General features: G+C 35.8%; 1 protein-coding gene across 3 annotated transcripts in view; it reads right to left on the reverse strand.

Annotated features, from left to right (window-relative positions):
• DCDC1 (doublecortin domain containing 1) overlaps window positions 1-23298 on the reverse strand; it is a 424949-nt gene that overhangs the window by 375256 nt on the left and 26395 nt on the right. For all 3 annotated transcript variants that reach the window (XM_061201531.1, XM_061201532.1, XM_061201533.1), the window contains exons 2-5: window positions 20540-20685; window positions 5400-5669; window positions 4021-4177; window positions 3397-3559 (exon numbers count right to left, since the gene is read on the reverse strand). In XM_061201531.1, the coding sequence (XP_061057514.1) occupies window positions 3397-3559; window positions 4021-4177; window positions 5400-5669; window positions 20540-20685 (736 nt within the window). The remainder of the gene's footprint in view (window positions 1-3396; window positions 3560-4020; window positions 4178-5399; window positions 5670-20539; window positions 20686-23298) is intronic.

Genomic DNA, 23298 nt, shown 5'->3' on the forward strand with positions numbered 1-23298 from the left:
TTTTTCCCTCATCTTTTTTAAGACATTTAAGCTATTGCAGAGCATGAACCACTTCTTATGCTAGGTTTGCATTGCCTACAGCTCCTAGCAGTTATAAAGGAGCTGAACTCTTATAAACCCCATGAATCTGATGCAAGAATTTTTACTGTGCCACTATTAAGCAGAAGATCCAGGAAACTGTGAATAAAACCTAAACTGTATGCCCATGAATCTGAAAACTTTAAAAATGCCTTTTCAAACAACTCATTAACTACATCTTCACAGTTCTAGAGGAATCATTAATAAATTTCAGAATCTTCAAATGGCAGAATTACAAGACTTAATAAGACAGTTGATCTTCATCAAATGTCTTCATAAAAATTCTTTCTGTTCTTCCCACACACAATTAATCTTTCTGTTTAGGTGTTCAACTTCAAATATAAGAATTATTCTAATATTGCATTTCAGCAGGGAATGCTTCATGTCAGTCTTGACCTTGGCTTGACCTCTATATGAAAGCTCTGTGTTTGGAGGTATGTGATGAATAGCTCTCCAGCTTTCTATTAAATCCAGTGCCACTGGTTGTCAACAGTGATGCTCAAAAGGGGTGGTAAAATATTTCAAAAATCAGAGATGTTCTGCAGGTCTCTTTCTACCTTAGTAAATCTGGAAATAGTTCTAAGGCAATTTTCACTATCTACACTATTCTTCTAAAGAATAAGAAAATAATGAAGTATGGAAATATAACTGCCAAAATATACATAGATTTATTCGGCTTTCCTGTGCCAGAAATAAAGTAAATTTTCCTTTGGAGGGCCCAAAGCATTCGATTTAAAATTTTTTTTTAATTTAAAATCAGAGATGAAGGGATAATGACAAAAAAAGAAATCAGACTATGAGTCCCTTTTTTTTATCTGTCTCTGATCTGGCCTCGTACCTGGCACATAGTAGACTCTCAATGAATGTTTGTTGAATGAATGAAAATCAGTATATTAAAATAATGACCAGTTACTGACTCTAATGCTTGTTGGTTAGTTGTACATAAAATATTCATGCTCATTTGGAAAGATACAACAGTAACACCAAATTCTGCCAGGTGTTTTCCCCCTATTTACCTTAAGAAAATAGAATTTTCCAACTTCTGAGAATGCCTCCTTACTCTAAATTTATCTACCATTTTCAAAGCTACTCATGCATGTTTTATTTTTATGGTAAACTCATGACAACAAGTTGGCAAATTATCGATTATCTATGAAACTCATGCAAGAAAGGTAATTTTAACCTGATTTGAAAAAGTATATGTGAATGTGTAGGTGGTATACATATATGAAATCTCCCCACACCCCTCTCAAATTATATACATATATATGATAAATTACATATATGAAATAAATTATTATTTAATATATATATAATAAATTATTGGTGTTTATATTCTTGTTCTGAAAGAAACCAAGTATCAGTTTTTAGGCTTATAGGCTTATCTATGAGCTTAACTTAGACAAGTGGCTTTTTCCCCATTATACTTAAGTCTTTTTAACGGACATGTGATATGCTAGTCTGTGTCCAAGCTCACCTATAATTTCTTTTCTCAAAAGACGAGGCACATCTGCCACCTGCTCTACTCCGTGTCCCAGCAACAACTGTCGAGCAGCATAAAGATTGATTATCAGTCAAAAACCATTGCACAACACCAGATTTTGGTGGGTTAAGCTTGCTGATCCAGCAAGAGATGGTGTGAAATTTTCAGGAGTGTGTGCCAACATTTTGGTGCTAAAAGAACAGCAGTGCATGTCACAGTGAAACACAGCCAAAGATACGCAGACAAAGCAGAGAAGTTTTTTGTTCTAGACTTGGCTTTAAAAGGATAAAAGAGAAAACAAAAAGTAGGAGGAAATTAGTTTGTACATTTAAAAATCATCCACCAAGCTTAGTCATGTGTGTAACATTGTTATTTTAGGCATACATGTCCAGATCTTCTAAGAAGCTTAGCTATAAATAATTTTTATATATCTCTTGCAAAATACCATAATCATAAGAACGGCAAGTACTTCTGATTAATAAAAATAAATGAGGATCTTAAGGAAGCATTTATTACCTATATATCTGAATATTAAAAAGTCACAGAAACATTTACCCACAAAGACTCATGCTTTTATACAAGCAGATGATTCAATGAATACAAAATAAAGGCAGCCATATTTTAAAGTTAAAGCGAAATTTGGAAAATATATGGGTCTACACTACTGCATAGGTAATTTTCACTGAGTATTGTAGCAACAAGTTTCTTTACAAGGACCAAATTACCTTGAACTTTCTAATGAATTCAAGAAGTTATTTCCTAATGATCAAGTATTCTTAAAGAGATAGAAATCCTAGTATCATTTTATATAATAACATTAATAGAAGAAGAATTTTCATCACTTCATCTGTAATGAACTTCAGAATTACTTTTCTTCTACTTATGCAATTACTGCCTAGACTTGCCTTTGGTTCACTGGCTTTACAGCAGTTGCAGGAAAAAAAAATACTTCTAATAAGGTATAAAAAGCAGAGGGGAATACAGCAGTTAGATACACTGTATTTGTATGGAAAAGTTCTTATGTCATTTAAATGTGATTACCATATACAGCACTTGATAACAGACCCTGGGTATGACATGCTTAGAAGAATATTCTTAGACAGTGGTACTTTTATTTCTCTCTTAAAACAGATTCTTTCCCACTGAAAAAAAATTGTTTTTTTTTATTTTAGAAAATCTCCACATTTCTGAAATGTTAGAAACAATGGACTTTTAAAAAAGACCTTACCTACAAGTGTGTCTAAAATATACATATTCATATTTTGTAAATGTAAAATATATATATATATATACATTTCAAGGTTAAAAGTCAAGCTGTAGCATTTATCTTATGAAAAATTTTATTTGGAAAATCACATGTATATAAGAATTATATGTTCATTACTGGCCACATTTTCAAAATTATGTTAATGCCATCTGAAAAAAGACCAAGAGTGTAAATGAATAAATGATACTTGAAACTTTGAACTATTTTCTGAGAGAATAAGTCTAATGAATTATGTCTGTTGAGTGTCACAGAAACTAAACAGTAAATTCAATAATCTCTGATTTAATTTATTATATTTTCACCATTTAACCTCCTGCAGGCTCCCTAATGTCTATTCAGATCTATATTAAATTAAGCACCAATGCTAATGAAGGGCAATAAACGTGGCTGTCAGTGGATTTTTCTTTCATTAAGCACATTATCCTCTTACTGAGCTGTAAATGCGTAAACATTAGTTTTGTTAAACCATGCAAAAAAGACAGAATGAAAATCATTTTTTAATTGCACCCCTTAAGCAATTTACTGTGGGGGGAGGTAGGGTGTTTTTTTTTTTTTTTTTTTTTTTTACCTTTAATTTTTTTGAATGGATCTAAAAAGGGCTCTCCCGTTGAAACATAAACATCGGCTTCACAGGGTATGTCTTCGGGTTCGAGGGCTTCAGTGCCGTCTGCCAAGAATACTCGTCGTGCAGCCATGTTCAGATTCAGCTTTTCCGTGCACTCCTCCAGCAACTAACAGAAAGCAAGAGGTAAGAGAAAGGGATTGACAACAAAGAAAGTAATACATTTCCGCTAAACAAAAGACGCAATGATCAAATAGAAACCCACTGAGCCACTTGCCAAGTTAAGTAACTCAATAACTCCGCCAATATGGTTATTTTGTAGCAGTTGAAAATATACAAATAGGTTAATCACAACACTGAGAATATTTGATTCTCAAATTCTAGTCCTTGAACATTCCATCATTTTAACAATGTTACAGAGATATAAAGCCACTGTATCTGTTTAATTAAATATACTACTTATATATTGATAAAAAAAGGAATGAAATGCCTGTGAGGTCTATGTATATACATATAAGCAATTTACAGATACAGACAATTTTAAACAATAAATGTCGTCTTTCTCACTTTTCATAGATAAAGAGAATAAGGGAAGAAATAAAGCACTGAAAACTTTTGGACACCAGTTACCAAGGTGATGGTTGGTACAGTAACTTTGGCAAAAACTGTTCTAGATCCATTTTTGTAAGCTGTTACTCTAATCACTCTGGGTTGAAGTTTGTATCTTTGAGACAATCTATGCCAATCCTGGTCCAACTTAAATTTTAAAGAAGAGAACTCTGCAACTCTGAAGAAAAAAACACACAACAATTTGTGCACGTTAATTAGTAAAAATATTTAAGTAAATATTATCCTGGGTATTTTCTACAGATATAAGCACTAACGATTGTTCCTAAATATTCCTCAAAAAAAAAAAAAAACTTTTTATAGGATAAGATTGTCCATATATACTTAAATATTTAAAAAAATTTAATACATGATGTTTGCCAAAACTGTTCATGTAAAACACATATCTCAGAATAAAACATTTAAATCATTTTACTATAAAACATCACAACACTCATTTTAAAAAATTATACATATATATATGCTATATTCTAACAGAAAGCAAAAAAAATAGTAATATGGTCTTAACATCATGAAATAGTAAATGGCTAAGATTTTCCCTTAAGTTTTCATGTTTATCAAAGTTCTTCGATTTTTTTTAAAAGATTTGAAATTCAAATACATCATACTAAACTTTTCATTCTGAAGTCAATTTTATTGCTTTCATTTCAAATTGCTTGGGGGCAGTAAGAGAAGATTTCTAAGTTTTGTTTTCAGTCAAAACCAGTTTCAATCCATATTATTTTTCTCAGCAAAAGTACATGTAAATGACTAACATGTCATACTTTTTACTTAAGAGTTCTCTAGCTAACCCTGGTAACTCCTAATGCCACAGCAGCAAAGTAAACATTTTAAGGTAAAAATGTGAGATAAATTAAAACCACGATATATCCACCTATTTGAACATATGAAAATAATGTGAATATCAGTTTCTTAGTTTAATTTTTATTTTTATCAACATTTTCTTCTATCCATAAACTCTTAACAGTTTATGATAACAATCTTGATGTGAAAACATACACAAAATGGTTTTATAAGTTCATTTCAATTTGATTTTATTTCAAATATTGGTTAAATATCAAAAGTATGCATTTCTACTTTTACACAAATATCTGGTAAACCAAGGTATTTCATGGTCTTAGCCTGATTCTGCTTCAAATATTCCTTTCAGAGTTGCGCATTAACCACGTTCAAGTGTAGCTCATGTTTTCCCCAAGTGTAATTAGCAACATTCTACTCAGGTGCTTTCAAAGAAAAAAGTAAACAAAACAAAAGCAGAAACAAAACCCTAGAGATGTGTTACATTTTAATGTTTGAAATAGTCAACTGAGTCATTATAAATTCTGCTCAAAGGAAAAAGCTTCAACAGTCAGTTAAAAAGAACAGAGAACAGCTTTGATTACCTCAATTGACCCACTGGAGCACTGACAGGTCTGTTTCTCTTGGATGCTGATATAAAAAAAGAATTGTTTTTACTGTTTGATTTGTAGCTATCTGGGTCTGATATTTCATCATGGCTATGATCTGATGCTGTTTGATGTGTGGAGCAATCTTGAAGACCTGACCCTTCTGATGCTGCCGCTGAATGTAAAAGTCTGTTGGGGCCAAACTGAGGCTGCAAATAATCTTCAGTAGGTTTAATAACTGCTTTTGCCTGGGATGACATAAACTCTCTGAAAGAAACAATGCAGGGAAGAATACAGGGAATTGATGTGTAATCACTTATTAACAGCTACCACATAATAACTAGTTGTGTGCTATGTGCTAGACAAAACATTACACACTTAGACAGTATTTTGCTTAAGCCTTACAATATCCCTGGGAGGTGGGTACTATTTTTATCCCCATTTTACAGATTTAAAAAGTTGTGGCTCAGAGAGGCTAATTAACTTGCCCGTGCTCACATAATCAGTAGTTGACTTGGTGGGAAACTGAACGCAAGATGTCCTAAAATAAAACCCACATTCATAACCATTAAATTTAATCACTTAATGAAACTAAAGAAGAAAAATTGTGTAATGCTTGAAGCAATGTTAAGTAACATTTTAAAATTCTTACATTGATTTATTAAACACTAGCACTCTGTTAAGTACTAGTAAATATAAAAATTAAAGAGATGTGGCTCCTACCCTCAAGAAACTTGAAAACTATCCCCTAATAAAGAGAGAATGTATGTTAAATAAACTGCTTAGAACGCTGGGTGTATATTAACCTTAAGTGCAAAAAGAATTCCTTGAAGGCAAACTTTTGTGCATTGGAATAAAGTTGGTAAAGTCTTTACAGCAGACCTGGGATTAGGTGATAACTCATCCTGGTTTGCTCAGGACTGTCCTGCCTTTGGCACTAAAAGCCACACATCTCAAAAATTCCCTTAGTCTCAGACAAATTGGGACAGTTGATTACCCTACCTGGTATTTAAGCTGAAAGAGTAGTAGTTAGATGAACTAAATACTTGAACAGGGGACCACATGACCTGGGATGATATGTAAATCTATGCAAATACCAAGTCAGAAAGATGGAAAATGTAGAAGTGCTGGCATGATAAAATGAAACAAGCTTAAACATATTTGAGAATATTGAGCTGTTGGGTAGAGGATCAGCCATAGAGGATAGTTAGTTTCCATGTATTACTGTAATTGGGGCTATTTTTATACCAACCATACCTGCCTCTTTCCAATTTGCTAGTTCCTCAATAGTCCTTATAAGTAATATAATGTAACCTCCCCATCCACACAATTACAAAATAACACATGCTTAGTGTGGAAAGCTTGGCACGAACAACCCCTACTCCAAATTTTTCTCATCCACAAATTTCATTATAATCACAATTATTTCATATGGCTTGTCATCTTTATGTCCACAAGGGTGTACAATGGTTTATTATTTCCTCTGAGAGAATGGAAGGTAGTTATGTGCCACAGGGTAAATGGTTGCATGTGGATGAGAGTTGACACAGAAGGTCAATGGAGCTCAAACACTGGGATCCAAGCAGTTGTATTTTGTTGTTGTTGTCATCACATGTTTCTATCCCAGTCTGCCCTGGACTGTGCATAGCACTGAGGAGAGAAATGGCCTTCCCTACATTCTGAGGATCCACCCAGGTTTATAACTGTGGCAAACAGCATCTTGAATGGATCATTGGACTTTAGCTCTGGCTGAGGTGGGACCTCCCTGCAAACTACCTGAGGTACTCAGATATTGATGGCAGTGGGGAGTGGTGTCATGTGGCAGCAGTCATGTCACAGTGGTGGTGTTTCTGCAGCAACAGCAACAGAGCTGCAAATGGTCACCAAGCTCTTCAACCTGGGGGAAGAGCAGTAAAGCCAGGAGGAAAGACCTGCAAATCTCATAATCAGCTCCCAGTGCCCATACACAGTTACTTGGAAAGCAAATTCTCATGTAAAGAAAGAAAAGGAATTCTCTACTAAATGCAGAATGAGGTGTCTTTCTTTTTTAATGAATGCATTTTGTTTACTCTCAAATATTTTTACAAATATACTAATGATTTTATGTAATAATCCATTATTCTACCACCACAATGCAAAAAGGTTATTAATTTTCCCATATTCCAAAGCTTCAACCACATCATACCTTTATTTTAATACTTTGCCTTTTTTACTTAACACTGTTTTACAACCATTTTCCACATTGCTATATGGTCTTTACAGATTTTAGTGGAATGTAATATTTTTGTCAAGCATATTTTGCTTTTTTTCCAACTGAGTCGTTTAAGGGTTATCTATTATTTTTGTCTGCTGGCATATCTTTCCTCTGTATTATGGTAACAGCACTTGCATCCTTTTGAGAAACTATCCATCCCTACCCCTCCCAACTCCACATGATTCTGGTAGGGTTAGGAAAATAAATTATATGAGATTTACCTGGTAAATGGTAAAAAGAATTAAACTGTATGGTTCTATCATGTATGTATTTATTACTTACTTTTCTCTAGTAATTTATATGTAAAAGGGGAGAAAGTGTAGTTTTTCATGTTAAAAAATCACTACTGTTTCACCATCTTTAGTCTTCAGCTTTTTTTTTTTTTGGTGTCATTGGGTCTTTGTTGCTGCGCGTGGGCTTTTTCTAGTTGCGGCGAGCAGGGGCTACTCTTCGTTGCAGTGCGCGGGCTTCTCATCGCGGTGGCTTCTCTTGTTCCGGAGCACGGGTTCTAGGAGTGCACGCTTCAGTAGTTGTGGCTTGCGGGCTCTAGAACGCAGGTTCAGTAGTTGTGGTGCACAGGCTTAGTTGCTCCGCGGCATGTGGGATCTCCCCAGACCGGGGATCGAACCCGTGTTCCCTGCATTGGCAGGCACATTCTTAACCACTGCGCCACCAGGGAAGTCCCTAGTCTTCAGCTTTGATTTATTTTATCAACACTGAAGACAGGTGTGCCCTAGTTCTTACACACTATGGAACTGTTCTTATAACAACTGATGTGTTTCCTAGTCATTGTGTGCGTGAGAGGATGATCACAGAGCTTGGCAAAGCTAACTTGTCCCACATGGGAATTAAATTCACACACATGGTTTGTTAAATTAATGCTGGAAATGAGGGTGTTAGGATCATTCAGTTTGCAAGGAATAAACAGGCATTTGGGTTTCAAGTGATAGAGCTTATAACAGGATACACAGAAAGTTAAGAAAGGAGATAAAACCACTTTCATAGAGCACAAAGAGAATTAGAAGACCATTTATTGCTCTCCAGGATATACTAGTGACTTAAGAACAACTCTAGACCGTCTTTTGACTTAATAACCTCATCTCTCCTTCTGTATCTATCTGCTTCCTCTTTGTACATCTTATTGCCTAACCTATCTCTGCTCTCCTCCTCTTTCCTCATGGCTTCCGCTGACTTCCTCTGTGTATCTCCCCATTTCTATACCACATGATTTTCTGCAGACTCTCTCTGTATGATACATTCAATTCCCCCAAAAGTTTAATTTCATCACTACCCAATATAGGACACCCCTGTTGGATAGAACTCTCAAGCTGGACAACTTCATAAGCCACTGGCAAACGTGTGGATGGGAAAGTACCCATCAGTGGCCAAAAAAACTATGGATAGGACAGCAGGATAATAAGGTACAGAGGAGTTAGCGTAAGATGGGTCTCAGGTGCCTCCCAAAAAAGGAAAATGTAATTGGCAGGGAACTTGCATGGCCTATACTGAGATAAGCAGAGATACTATAAATTTAATTGATTGGAAAAATCCTCACTAAACATATCACACAATTTAAATTACTACCAGATGTGTTTAACGATCTGCTTTCCAGGCAAGTTTATTTTATATTAAAAAGATAAAATGTTAAAAAAAAAAACACTACTCAAAGGCTGTTTTGATACTTCTGGTTATTTTAATTTTAGCCATTCACTTTTTTTTTTTAAACATCTTTATTAGAGTATAATTGCTTTACAATGGTGTGTCAGTTTCTGCTTTATAACAAAGTGAATCAGTTATACATATACATATACATATGTCCCCATATCTCTTCCCTCTTGCGTCTCCCTCCCTCCCACCCTCCCTATCCCACCCCTCTAGGAGGTCACAAAGCACTGAGCTGATCTCTCTGTGCTATGCAGCTGCTTCCCACTAGCTATCTATTTTATGTTTGGTAGTGCATATATGTCCATGCCACTCTCTCACATTGTCCCAGCTTACCCATCCCCCTCCCCTTATCCTCAAGTCCATTCTCTAGTAGGTCTGCATCTTTATTCCCGTCTGGCCCCTAGGTTCTTCTGACCATTTTCTTTTTTTTTTTTTAGATTCCATATATATGTGTTAGCATACGGTACTTGTTTTTCTCTTTCTGACTTACTTCACTCTGTATGACAGTCTCTAGGTCCATCCACCTCACTACAGATAACTCAGTTTCATTCCTTTTTATGGCTGAGTAACACTCCATTGTATATATGTGCCACATCTTCTTTATCCATTCATCTCTCGATGGACACTTAGGTTGCTTCCATGTCCTGGCTACTGTAAATAGAGCTGCAATGAACATTGTGGTACATGACTCTTTTTGAGTTATGGTTTTCTCAGGGTATATGCCCAGTAGTTGGATTGCTGGGTCGTATGGTAGTTCTATTTTTAGTTTTTAAAGGAACCTCCATACGGTTCTCCATAGTGGCTGTATCAATTTACATTCCCACCAACAGTGCAAGAGGGTTCCCTTTTCTCCACACCCTCTCCAGCATTTATTGTTTGTCGATTTTTTTGATGATGGCTATTCTGACCGGTGTGAGATGATATCTCATTGTAGTTTTGATTTGCATTTCTCTAATGATTAATGATGTTGAGCATTCTTTCACGTGTTTGTTGGCAATCTGTATATCTTCTTTGGAGAAATGTCTATTTAGGTTTTCTGCCCAGTTTTGGATTGGGTTGTTTGTTTTTTTTTTATATTGAGCTGCATGAGTTGCTTGTATGTTTTGGAGATTAATCCTTTGTCAGTTGCTTCATTTGCAAATATTTTCTCCCATTCTGAGGGTTGTCTTTTCGTCTTGTTTATGGTTTCCTTTGCTGTGCAAAAGCTTTTAAGTTTCATTAGGTCCCATTTATTTATTTTTGTTTTTATTTCCATTTCTCTAGGAGGTGGGTCAAAAAGGATCTTGCTGTGATTTATGTCATAGAGTGTTCTGCCTATGTTTTCCTCTAAGAGTTTGATGGTGTCTGGCCTTACATTTAGGTCTTTAATCCATTTTGAGTTTTTGTCTATGGTGTTAGGGAGTGTTCTAATTTCATTCTTTTACATGTAGTTGTCCACTTTTCCCAGCACCACTTATTGAAGAGGCTGTCTTTTCTCCATTGTATATTCTTGCCTCCTTTATTAAAGATAAGGTGACCATATGTGTGTGGGTTTATCTCTGGGCTTTCTATCTTGTTCCATTGATCTATATTTCTGTTTTTGTGCCAGTATCATACTGTCTTGATTACAGTAGCTTTGTAGTATAGTCTGAAGTCAGGGAGCCTGATTCCTCCAGCTCCATTTTTCTTTCTCAAGATTGCTTTGGCTATTCGGGGTCTTTTGTGTTTCCATCCAAATTGTGAAATTTTTTGTTCTAGTTCTGTGAAAAATGCCAGTGGTAGTTTGATAGGGTAGCCATTCACTTCTAATTGTAGAGAAATTGAGAATGTAATATTGTGATTTTAAGCCCAGTCTCTGGACCATCTGGCACAGTAGTTTGTTGTCGATGTTGGCACAATGGGATATGGGTTGCAAGATAGGATTGTCCTCCTTGATGCCAACCTTTAGAGTGAGCAGATAGCTGCCAGCATGATTATCCCATCATCGTAATACAGGACTGTTTTTTTTTTTTTTGCTGCACTGGGTCTTTGTTGCTGCACGCGGGCTTTCTCTAGTTGCAGCGAGCGGGGGCTACTCTTCATTTCAGTGTGTGGGCTTCTCATTGCAGTGGCTTCTCTTGTTGAGGAGCACGGGCTCTAGGTGCGTGGGCTTCAGTAGTTGTGGCATGCAGGCTCAGTAGTTGTGGCACACAGGCTTAACTGCCCCGTGGCATGTGGGATCTTCCCAGACCAGGGCTCGAACTCGTGTCCCCTGCATTGGCAGGCGGATTCTTAACCACTGCGCCACCAGGGAAGTCCCCATAATACAGGACTTTATTCCCCCTTCAAAATCCTCCCCATTTATTTCTGAGTCCCTAAGGTAGTGCAATGTAAATTCCTAAAATTGCCTCCTAAGTCCCTATAAAAATCTGTTGGTGAGAGTCACAGCTGTTTCGTCTTAGTACCTCACTGCTGCCACTGGCCATCACAAGAGCAATGAGATCCACATGGAGGTGCTGCCTTGTAGTATTCCCCAGTGCTTGGAATGCCAGAACAGTTCAGTACAGAGGTGGGAAGAAGAGACACCTCTCTAACTCTATTTTATACTAAGTCACCTGGACACTGAAGCAGGTGAAGTTGTAGGCAGAGTCCCAGAAAGTCTTCACTGAATAGTTTCATCAGCCCTTTTAGCCCTTACCCACTCAGTTACAGGGACACTAACCCAGTCCACAGGCTACATAAGGAATAAATAGTATATCATACCCTTCATAATGACAATAATAGTAACAATACTAACAGTTAATGACTACAAAGCACTTATTGTGACAGTCACTGTTCTAAGCATTTTACTTATATTTACATTTAATCCTTACAACAGTCCTATATTATATTCTTCCTTTTACAGATGAGTAAACTGAGGGCTTACAGAACTTGCCAAAGGTCACACAGCAGGCAGGTGTCAGAGACAGGATTCAAATCCAAGTAGTCTGGCTCCACAGTATCTATACTTAACTATCGTCCTATAATATTATTCCCATTAACCCTAAAATTTCCTTATTTTCCATTAGTTAGAAAATTGAAGTTCCTATTCAAAAAAGTTCAGGAAAACAGATGGCTACTACAATGGAACTGAAACTTAAAATACAGGAGAGTAATGGGGAGGTGGGCAAGGAGGTAGCTCTACATTAGCAGCAGTGAACCAGTAGTGCTCTTGAGCCAATAAAGCTCTAATATCTAGATGGTATTTAAGTCACCACAATTGTAGTCTCCCTATTTTTCTTTCTTTCTCTTGCTTCTCCTCCCCTTTTTATTTTAAAAGACCCTTTTCGCCCCCTCTGCAAAAATCTCTTAAAAATCCCATGACATTCAGATTTATTAAAGTGAATTTCCCTCCTCCTCCAGATTTATATACATCTTTATATAGTTATCCTCCTTTCAAAGACAGTTTTTGCCTTTTGAGAATTTAGCTTGTTTACATTTAATATATATTCACAAGGTTATCTCCTTCACCAAGACAGTCTTTGTCCTTTGAGAATTTACCTTCATGCTTATGCTTTGTTTTCTGTTTTTCTTGTTTTATGTTCCTTTTCATTCTTTTCTTATTTTCTCTTGGATTAAATAATACTTTAAAAAATTGTTACATTTTTCCCTTCTATTAGGTTGTATGCCACACTTTGTTTAACCTTATTTTTAGTGGAAACATTAGATATTACAATATAAACCCTTGTCTTATTAAAGTTTAACATAAATGACTAACTTATTACTTTCAGACAATGCAAGAATCTTAGACCATATCATATCCATTTATTGCTGTTTCCTCTGGCTGGTGAGCAATACTTTTTTATTCCAGTTTTCATGGATAGGTGCATCTATCTTTCACAGCTCCTGGTTTTATGCAAGGAACTCAGCTCCAAAATTCTGCTTGCATGGTTCTGAGGCTTTGCACCCTGTCCTCTCTGTGTTTCTTAAGAATTTCTAATTATATAAATTTTATATTATAATTTCTTTTAAGATCTACATTTTGTTACAGCTGTCTTTTATAAAATTTGATAAGTTGTATGGCAGTTTTCTTGGACTTTGTTTTTCCCAACCAGAAAATTCTTAACCAGGAATTCCATGTGGATTTCTAAACCAACTGTTTTAGGAAATGATCTTTTATCCAAAAAATAACCTCACTTTGTCTTCAGTTACTGTTGAGGCTTTCTACCACATTCTAGAACCTGGGCTAATTTTATAACACAGATCTTCTTTTTAAGCTTTCTATGTCCATCTTATTATCTTGTCCTGAAGTCTATGATAAGTCTCTACTGTGAATCTTTCATTATATCTGTAATTCACATATACACAGATTTCAAGAAGTTCCCTCTTCAGTAAGACTTCTATGCTACCTTCTTGTATAAAAATGTACTTCCTTCCTGTACATTCACATCTGCCCTGGTAGGTTTGATAGCTGAAATCACTATATCATATTGATCCCTTCCTACCATCTAAAATGCTAGACCCTCAATTTCCGTCAAATATTCCAATCATCATTGTATTACTTACTCTTCTACCACTGGTAAAAATCATTTTTACCACTGGTAAAAGGCATCCTTTTCTAACCTCAAATCTAAAAGCCACTATATTAGGTTGATACAAGAACATCAATCACACTACTTTAAAAATACATCTTCTTAAGAAATATTTCTTATCTATCTACCTATATTAGTTTTCTATTGCTGTGCAACAAATTACCACAAACTTAGTGGCTTAAAACAACACCTATATATTATAGCACAGTTTCCATGGGTCAGAAGTCTGGGCAAAGTTTAGCAGGAACCTCTGCTCGGGATCTCATAAGGCTGAAATCAAGGTGTCAGCTGGAGCTGCAGTCTCATCTGATGCTCAGGGTCTTCTTCCAAGCTCATTCAGTTTTTGCCAGAATTTAGTTCCTTATAGCTAAAGAACTTACAGTTACTATCATCTTCTTTGAAGCCAGGGGAACTCATCTTTCTGACTTTTCTGCCTCTGATCTCCAAACTCTCATTTAAAGAGTAGATCTGATTATGTCAAGCCCATCCAGGATAATCGCCCATTTGATTAACTCAAAGACAACTGATTATATGCCTTAACTACATCTGCAAAAATCTCCTTTGCCATATAATGTAACCTAATCATGGGAGTGACATCCTATCATATTCACAATCCCACCCACACTCAAGAGGAGGGAATTATACCAGGCATATATACCAGGGGGTGGAAATCTTGGGGACCAGATTAGATTTCTGCCTACCACACTAGCTATACAATTATGCAGTCTTGACTATCCATTTTTTACACCAAATTTAGATCCAGATATTTTATTTTCTGGAAAATTCAAATGCAACTACTTAAGATTAAATTTTGTCATCATTAAATACTGAGACTATTTTAAAGAATGTACCACAGTTTCTGATGGCAAATCCAAAGAGGAACTCAAGAAAGTGCTTTGAGAAGTGACATTGTTATTAGAATAAATTACTACTTCCTAAAGTAGATATTTTCAAGGCGGGGGATGGGGGGTATTCATTTGGATGTAAATGTTCTGGTATATTTCTTTTAAAAAGCATCAGCTACATCACTTCTGAGTTAGTTTATTGTCAGTTATTGGAAATAGATTATTTCTTTTAGCAACTGAATAATTCTTTAGAAATTAGGTCATAAAAAAGAACAAAGAACAAATGTGGTTATGTGTGTCTATACTACAAACATATACAAACTATGTAAATATTTAAGAATTTTATGTGTGTTTAGAGAAAGATGAAGTAAAACATGTCAAAACTTAACCTTAAAGCAGTATGGATAAAAAACTATTGGTTAATTAAAAACTATAAAATTTTAGGTTATTGAATTTTTTAAACAATTTCTACGTATGATACAATGGATATGATAAATCACAGAATTACAAAGCTGGAAGGTACATTAAGAGATTAACTAAGCTTTTATCCTTTTCTGAAACAGTACTATACCTCATCTACATATAGGCTTTCTACTATAATCAAAAAGATTATCAGGGACAGATCTTAAACATTGTGGAACTGACAACCCCCTTAATATCTCAGGCTAATATCTAATTATGCTTTACTCTCTGTGGTTTCTATTAAATCTAATTTATAAACAATTTATTTATAAAACAAATTTTTGTTTCACAAAGCAACAACTAAGTAAAGGTGTGAGGTCTAAAAGTATAAAATTATGCCCAGGGAGGAGTATAGAAAAAGCAGATAAATAGACCATGACAAGATTTAAAGGTATGATTCTAGTTTTGACAAGAGCAATTTTTCTTCTCATTTCTTCTGTTTTAATAGCGTTAGTGAATCTTAGTGGCTTTTTATAGCAACTTGAGGAAAACTCCTAATAAAGTCATACTTGCCACTCTCTTACTCAAGGACTTCTACCAAGTGGTGCCGTCATTGCCCCCCTGTAATATCCCTCAGCTATAATTGCACCACATTGCCTTCCACCGTTCTTACACGTATGCCTTTTTGTCAATGGTGTTCACTCAGCTGATCTATACCCATTACTGTACACCTTTCAATCAGTAAGTATTTAATAAATATTAATCTGAACTCAGTGCTTACACTTTCTAAAACCCCTTCCATAATACAATAATTGTCTAGTGGAAGACAGAAATGTTATATACATTGTCATGAATATAAATTTACAATTACTGACTATGATTAGTACTGTGAAGGAAAAGTCTTGGCTATCATGAGGGTCATCATGAGTTCAGAGGTTAGGGACATAGAGAAAATCTCTACAAAATGGTTCAAGCTGGCAAGACACATGCGAGGAGTTAACCCCACGAGATCCTAGTCACTCCTTATTCCAAATCTTTCCCCCAGGTCCTGTGCAAGAACTGATGTATTGTTTTGCATATTGATATGTTTGCTTTGTGATTTATTATGTGATTTCAAATGATTTCATATCCCACTCTGCAATGGTAAGATCCTTGTTTTATCTCTTTTCACTGCGATACTCAACTAGCGACTAATACGCAGGAATTGTTCTTTGATAATTACGACATCGTGCAAAGGTGTGTCACAAAAATGCCATTGATAAGAAACATACACAGTTTAAGTAGTAAAATATAATGAAGCCAAAGCTAAGAGTTATGTCATGTAACATTGAATATTTATCTAAGAGTCATTCCCCCCCTTATATAAAAAGCCTAAGTTATGTTTGAATATTCACCCTCTTATGCCCATGGTACCCTCTTATGCCATGGAGCTGCCCTGATCAGCTCCAGTGGGTAAATAATCAATGGTCTCACACCAATGATGCTAGTTCCATTTCCCTTGCCTTGTGCTGGTTAATTAAGTAATTTTGGCCAATAAGAAATGAGGAGAAGTCTTTTGGAGAAGGTTTTTTTGCGCTAATAAGAAAGAGATATAAATGATCAAATATCTGTCTTCTTTAGTTGGATATTGTTGAGTGAACATGTGATGAGCCTTGCAAGTAGGAGGAGTCAAACCTAATGATCTAGCCAATATTCTGAGGATGGCAGAGCGCAAGATACAAAGAGCCAGGCTCTTTGGTAACCCAGCAGAACCACTGAATTTAACCCTAGAATTGCCCTGCCTCTGAAGTTCCTGTTACATGAGACAGTGGACTGTTCACTTTTAAAGTCACTTTCAGTTGTGTTTCCTGTTACTCTCTGCTAACAGTAGCCTAACTTATACAATTAGATTTCTAATTACATTTGCTTTACTTTTAATTTTATTCAAAATCTTTACTAGTTTTGAATCAATTTTATCATGGGCTAAAATATAAACTATTTTTTAAAAATTTGACTTTTACTTAATCAGGAACACGTCACCAGAAATTTCAGCATAAGCATACAATGACATGGAGGCTTTTTCCCCTGTTTTTTGAAACACAAAGCATCCTTGGTGAGTTTAGATTTTTATGGCAGAAATCTGCACGTGGCTAATAATTCTATTCATAAGTAGGAAGTGTGGCTACTTTGACAGATCATGGCTCAATAACAAGCATGCAGGTCTAAGTTATCACACAGTTTGGATGTGAATTCAACATCAGGATAATGACAGTTGCCAAGGATTTGTGCTTGCTGTCGCTTCATACCAGTGTTGTCTGTCAAAATGTCTCTTTTTCTTATACAGAAGCCATAGAATTTTTATGGATAGCAATTACTTACAATATACAATGAGGTACATCAAATCTAACAACCACTCTTTAGCCCCTCATTATTTGGTAGTCTCTTTGTTAAATGTAGTCAACCATTTTCATCTAAATTATTTATTTATACTGTATATTTGACAAGCATATATTTCTCGCTTTATATTCTCATGGCATTTAAACCTTCCTGAAGAGTTATGGGTTTTTTTAATATTGTCATTTGTAAAACTTTCTTTATCCTATTACCATTTTAATGGTAATTAAACTCTCTAATTGGAATAAATACAAATAAGAAAATGTAAACATGAAGGGAAATGACCCTAAGTACATTCAATAATAAATCACCAGCTTAAAATACTGGATAGCAGATAAAAGAAATAACCCCACATACATTTGGTGCATGGAAACTTGTATAAAATCTGCAGTACACAAAGCACAAAGATTTCACTAATCGTCATCCTACCTTTCCCCCAATTTGATGAAAGAAATAACCTCTAAAGATATAAATAACTTTCTACAATTGCTAGATAAAGTGTGATTTAAACATCATGGAAAGTGAATAATAAAGTGGTAATAATATATGTGAACAATTTCCCCCAAATTTTATTCTGAACACCAGAAGAAAATGTAATTCTAGTTTGACCTAGAAATATTGGTAAAGATACCTTGATTGCAGAGCAATTAGTTATTTTATAACACATAATAAGTCCAATTTTTATTTGTAACTCAACGACTGAATAACTAATGTATTTCTTCAAATTACACATATACTCTACAGGAGATATTCAATGTCTGTTAAACTGAACTTGCTCGCTTTTGTAGAAGGAAATCTAAACAAGAAGAACAATTTATAAAATCCGTAAAGGACCCATCTGAGTGTAGGATCAGAGCATAAATCATCCCACCCAAAGGAAAAAAAGGATACTACTTCTGCTTGTGCAAAAGTGCAAAGGAATAAAAATAAAGTACATCTTAAATCTAAAGCCAGGGGAGGTTATAGATATTGTATAAGGATTTTCCAGAGGAGATTTAAATTTTCAAAAAGAAGCGAAATAGTCTTTTAACATTTTTAAAGTAAATAATATATTAATGTTTGGATCTGTAGAGTCTTTTCTAAGGCTTGAAGGAAAAATCTGAGAAAAAGTTATGAATTAGGAAAAGCGTAATTTGTTGGTCAATGGAGGTTGGAAACAGTGAAAGCATCGTCTTGCCTCATTAACCACTGGGCCGTGTTCCCCTCACTGCGTTCTGCTGCTCATCCCATGGTGGGAACTGACGGCTCAGCTTTGGAATGATGAGATTACTAAACTTAAACTGTCCCTAGAAAAGGCGATATAACCAAATGTTTATATTTCAAAAATAGTCTAAGACTAATTCCAATTCAGAATAGCCAAGAAGATAACTAAAATGACATAAAAAAGTGAATGAACAGATTAGGCACTGTTAGTCTCCTTGAAAGCAAGATTTGTCTGTGAAAAAGCAACCCAGATAATCTATAAGAAGAAGTTGTTGGCAATTCACTTTTAAAACTGATTTAAGTCCTAATGTAATGTACTAAAAATAATTTGTCCCCTCAGGGAACTAAAAGAGTTGTTATTACACTCAGCTGCAAGCAGGATAAAAAAAAGCACTATAACATTCTGTTAAGAACACATACAGGGGGCTTCCCTGGTGGCGCAGTGGTTGAGAATCAGCCTGCCAATGCAGGGGACACGGGTTCGAGCCCTGGTCTGGGAAGATCCTACATGCCGCGGAGCAACTAGGCCCGTGAGCCACAACTACTGAGCCTGTGCGTCTGGAGCCTGTGCTCCGCAACAAGAGAGGCCGCGAGAGTGAGAGGCCCGCGCACCGCAATGAAGAGTGGCCCCCACTTGCCGCAACTAGAGAAAGCCCTCGCACAGAAACGAAGACCCAACACAGCCAAAAATAAATAAATAAATAAATTTTAAAAACAAAAAACAAAAAAAAATTAAAAAAAATTAAAAAATAAAAAATAAAAAATGTGCAAATACACATTATATTAGCATTGGCATTTATATAAAGGACTACTTAAAAAGTCTATTTAGAAATTTTTTTCCATTGTCTTATTGGGAGGAACCAATGTTTTTTCCACTGTCAATTGGGAGGAACTATCATGAGAAAACTGTCTCTACAATATAACCACTGGGTAATGATTTTCTAAAAATTATCTAGCCATATAGCTAGCACACTGTGTCAATGATCTCATATGTTGCTAATACGCACTCATAGCTCAGAGGAATAAGGCAAAACAAAGGTTAGCTGAAAGTCTAGATTTCACTTTCACCTAAAACTTAGTGGCATATAAAAAAACAATCAATCTGTTCTAAGATATAAATATGGCCTAGCATTTCTATAAGGAGATTAACACAATCCCTAATTTAAGAATAGTTTCTTCAATGCTTTTATAGTCCACATTTTCTTTTTAACGTAAAAACTATGGCATCACGTTTAGCCAGCCAATAGTCAATACCTGACAGACACTTTTTTGTTCTTTCACTTTCTAATAGAGAAAAAACACAGGAAAAATACCTCTTGTCTCCTCTGCTTTATATTTCTGAGAAGTGCAGTAGAGTATAATAGTTGAGTTTTGGCTGTGGAGTTAGATACATTTGGGTTCAAACTGTACCTTCTCTACCTAGCAGCTGTGTGATCTTAATGAACCTCTAGAGGTCTTTGTTTCCTCATATATAAAATGGAGATGTCTAAAATACTGTCTGCCTTACATTCCTCCCAGAGTTGTTTTGAGAACTAAATAAATATAATGCAGGTTAAGCACTTAGCATGGTGAGTGGTATATAGCAAATATCACCTGCCTTGCCATTCCTGTTATTATCACTATCCTACCTGTCCACAAGTCAGACTCTAGGAATAATTTATGTTTATTGCATCATCTATCTTTTTTCTTCCCATAAAATAGAAAAAAAAAAAATGGAAGGGCTGTAACCCAGGCAACAACCATCACATCTCCAAGTTACGTTTGACATAATCTCTACTAAATATTAAGCATTTACATAGACAACCTTCTTTAAGCACTTTTATCCCCTTCAGAATTCAGTTTAAGCTGCTGAAATAATATTCTTACCTTGGTAAATCATTCGAAATATATTTGTAAATTGGGTGAACGGTATCCCCATTGAAGGTGTCTTCAGGGTTGCTTTGCTGTGAAACCTCCGTGGGTGACAAAGGAGACCGAGAAAGCGCTGCTCTGTGATCTTCTGTCATTGTCAGCTCAAAATGAGGAAGAATGTTATTTAATTTAAAATGTAAAATCCTCCTGGGTTATTAACTGAGGCTGGGCATTAATCACAATTTACTTCTCATCATGTTCTAGAGCATGTAGCCACTGCTAAATGTGAAATCTCATTAGAAACGAACAGAGATGAGAGCCTAAAGGAAGACAAAAATATGAATCTAAGTCTTTGATAAGTATAATCTTATTTAAGAAAAAAATGATAATTTGTTGCAAAGTATTTTAATTTTTGCTATTTGCTAAAACATCGCTAATTATACAAACTTAACATGAGGAATATGTTATTGAAAGGTGCAACACAATGCTTTTTTTTTTTTTTTTGCCCTTTCTCCTTCCTTTTTTGGAAGCTACCTTCCCCTTGATTCTGTTGGGAATTATGTGGCCATGCTTTCCTGGAAGTGAATGTATCCAAGGCTAGACAATCAAAGTACCTTCCCCAGACACAGGGATTGCTAAATCAGAGTTTAGATGGAGAAGACAAAGGAGTGCTCTGTTCTTTAGAATTGCTAGCTTTAAAAACAATGTAGGGGCTTCCCTGGTGGCGCAGTGGTTGAGAATCTGCCTGCCAATGCAGGGGACACGGGTTTGAGCCCTGGTCTGGGAAGATCCCACATGCCGTGGAGCAACTGGGCCTGTGAGCCACAACTACTGAGCCTGAGTGTCTGGAGCCTGTGCTCCCCGACAAGAAATGCCGCGATAGTGAAAGGCCCGTGCACCGCGATGAAGAGTGGCCCCCGCTTGCCACAACTAGAGAAAGCCCTCGCACAGAAACGAAGACCCAACACAGCCATAAATAAAAAAAATAATAATAATAAAAACAATGTAAACTTCTACCATTGAGAATGAAGCAAAAACAGATGAAAGAAAAAGTGAGAGATGGAGAGAGATTAAAAAGTGAGAGATTCCTGATGACAACATTTGAATCTCTGAACCTCGCTATTAAAAACAACCACATCTCTTGAGTTTCCTGGGTATGTGAGTCAGCAGATTCCTTTTTGTTTGTTTAAGCTAGTTTGAGTTGGGATTCTATTTGTAACCTAGACATCTTGAATAATGCACACAGACAACCTAAAATTTCTTATGACCAAAACAATATGTTCATAAGAAATGATATCAATGAATGTCATAGGGTCCTTTCCAGGGTGTAATCACCCCATTCACATGCTGATACAAATAGCTGCAAAGTCTCAGGTCTGAGTACCCCACTAAGGTAAAGAGGAGTCCCAAGGTAACATGACATATCACAACTAAGGGAAGGATATTACTTGTAAGGTAATAAAAAATGCTACTTTACCTTTTTTCTGATATTCTGAAATAAATGCATTCATTCATCCACAGGTTATTTCTTGAGAACCTACGATGTACTTGGCATTGTTCTAGGCACTCAGAATTTTTTTAGTTAACAAAGCAGAAAACATCGTGCCCTTGTGGAGCTTACGTTCTAGTGGAGGCAGATGATAAATAATAAGCATAAGATATCAGTACATCATAAGAGGTTAAATGATAAATGCTATGGAAAAAGACTGATTAGGAAGGATAGTTTGGGAATATGAAGGTGGAGGGAATTGCAATTTTAAATAGGTTTGTCAGCATAGGCTTCACTGAGGTGGTAGTATCTGGGCAAAGACTTGAAAGAGTCAAGGAAATTAGCCATCCGATACCCAGGAAAGAGTAAGAAGGCCGTAAGGTGGGGTATACCTGGCAGATGTGAGGAACAGCACAAGCAGATGAATAGGTGAAAAAGAAGAAATGTAGTTGTGATGAGGTTAGAAAGACAATGGGGGTGAGGGGGTGGAGATAACATAGGGCCTTTAGGACACTGTCAGCACTTTAACTGAATTAGAGAGTCCATGGAGTGTTCGGAACAGGGGAGTTATATGACATTTAAAGAAAGATAATTTTGGCTGCTTTGTTAAAAATGTACCAAATGCAACAAAATTTCAATGTCCTAATTTGTCCATATATTAATATCTTCTAATACTTGTATAAATTCTCTGTGGTAGAGACAGCTGTCTGCCAACATCCAGTCTATCCATTCCTTCCTTCTTCTACGATACTAGAATCCCTGATTTTTAACTGAGGCATATGGCTGCCCAAAATAAAGACTATTTTCTAGTCTTCCTTACAACTTGGTAAAGCCATATAAAACAAGCCTGGCCAATCAAATATTAGTGGAAACAATCTATGCAGGTGAGTTCGTCTTTCTTTTCTCTCCTTTCTGCTACCTAGAATGAAAACATGAAGGCTGGCACTAGACAGGTCATCTTTATCTTTGATATGATGCTAGGAATGAAAACCATGCCCCAGGGAAGATGGAAGCAGTTTGAATCTCTGACAACATGGAGTACCATACCAACTCTAGACTACCTACCTCCAGACTTTTACTTTAGAAATAATTTTCTAGTTTGTGCAAAACAATGTTAATTTGGGTCTTTGTTGTTTGCAGTTGAACCTAATCCTGAAACTCCTGATATTCCTTGAACTAAGTTGCTTTCAAAAACCTAAAATATATGACATTGGCTTAGACTTAAGAAATGGAAAAAACACTAGGATGGCTTGGAATCTAAATTTAATTGAGAGTCCAGTAATTT

Source organism: Eubalaena glacialis, chromosome 10 (assembly GCF_028564815.1).
Source record: "Eubalaena glacialis isolate mEubGla1 chromosome 10, mEubGla1.1.hap2.+ XY, whole genome shotgun sequence".
In the NCBI taxonomy this organism is placed as follows: Eukaryota; Metazoa; Chordata; class Mammalia; order Artiodactyla; family Balaenidae; genus Eubalaena; species Eubalaena glacialis.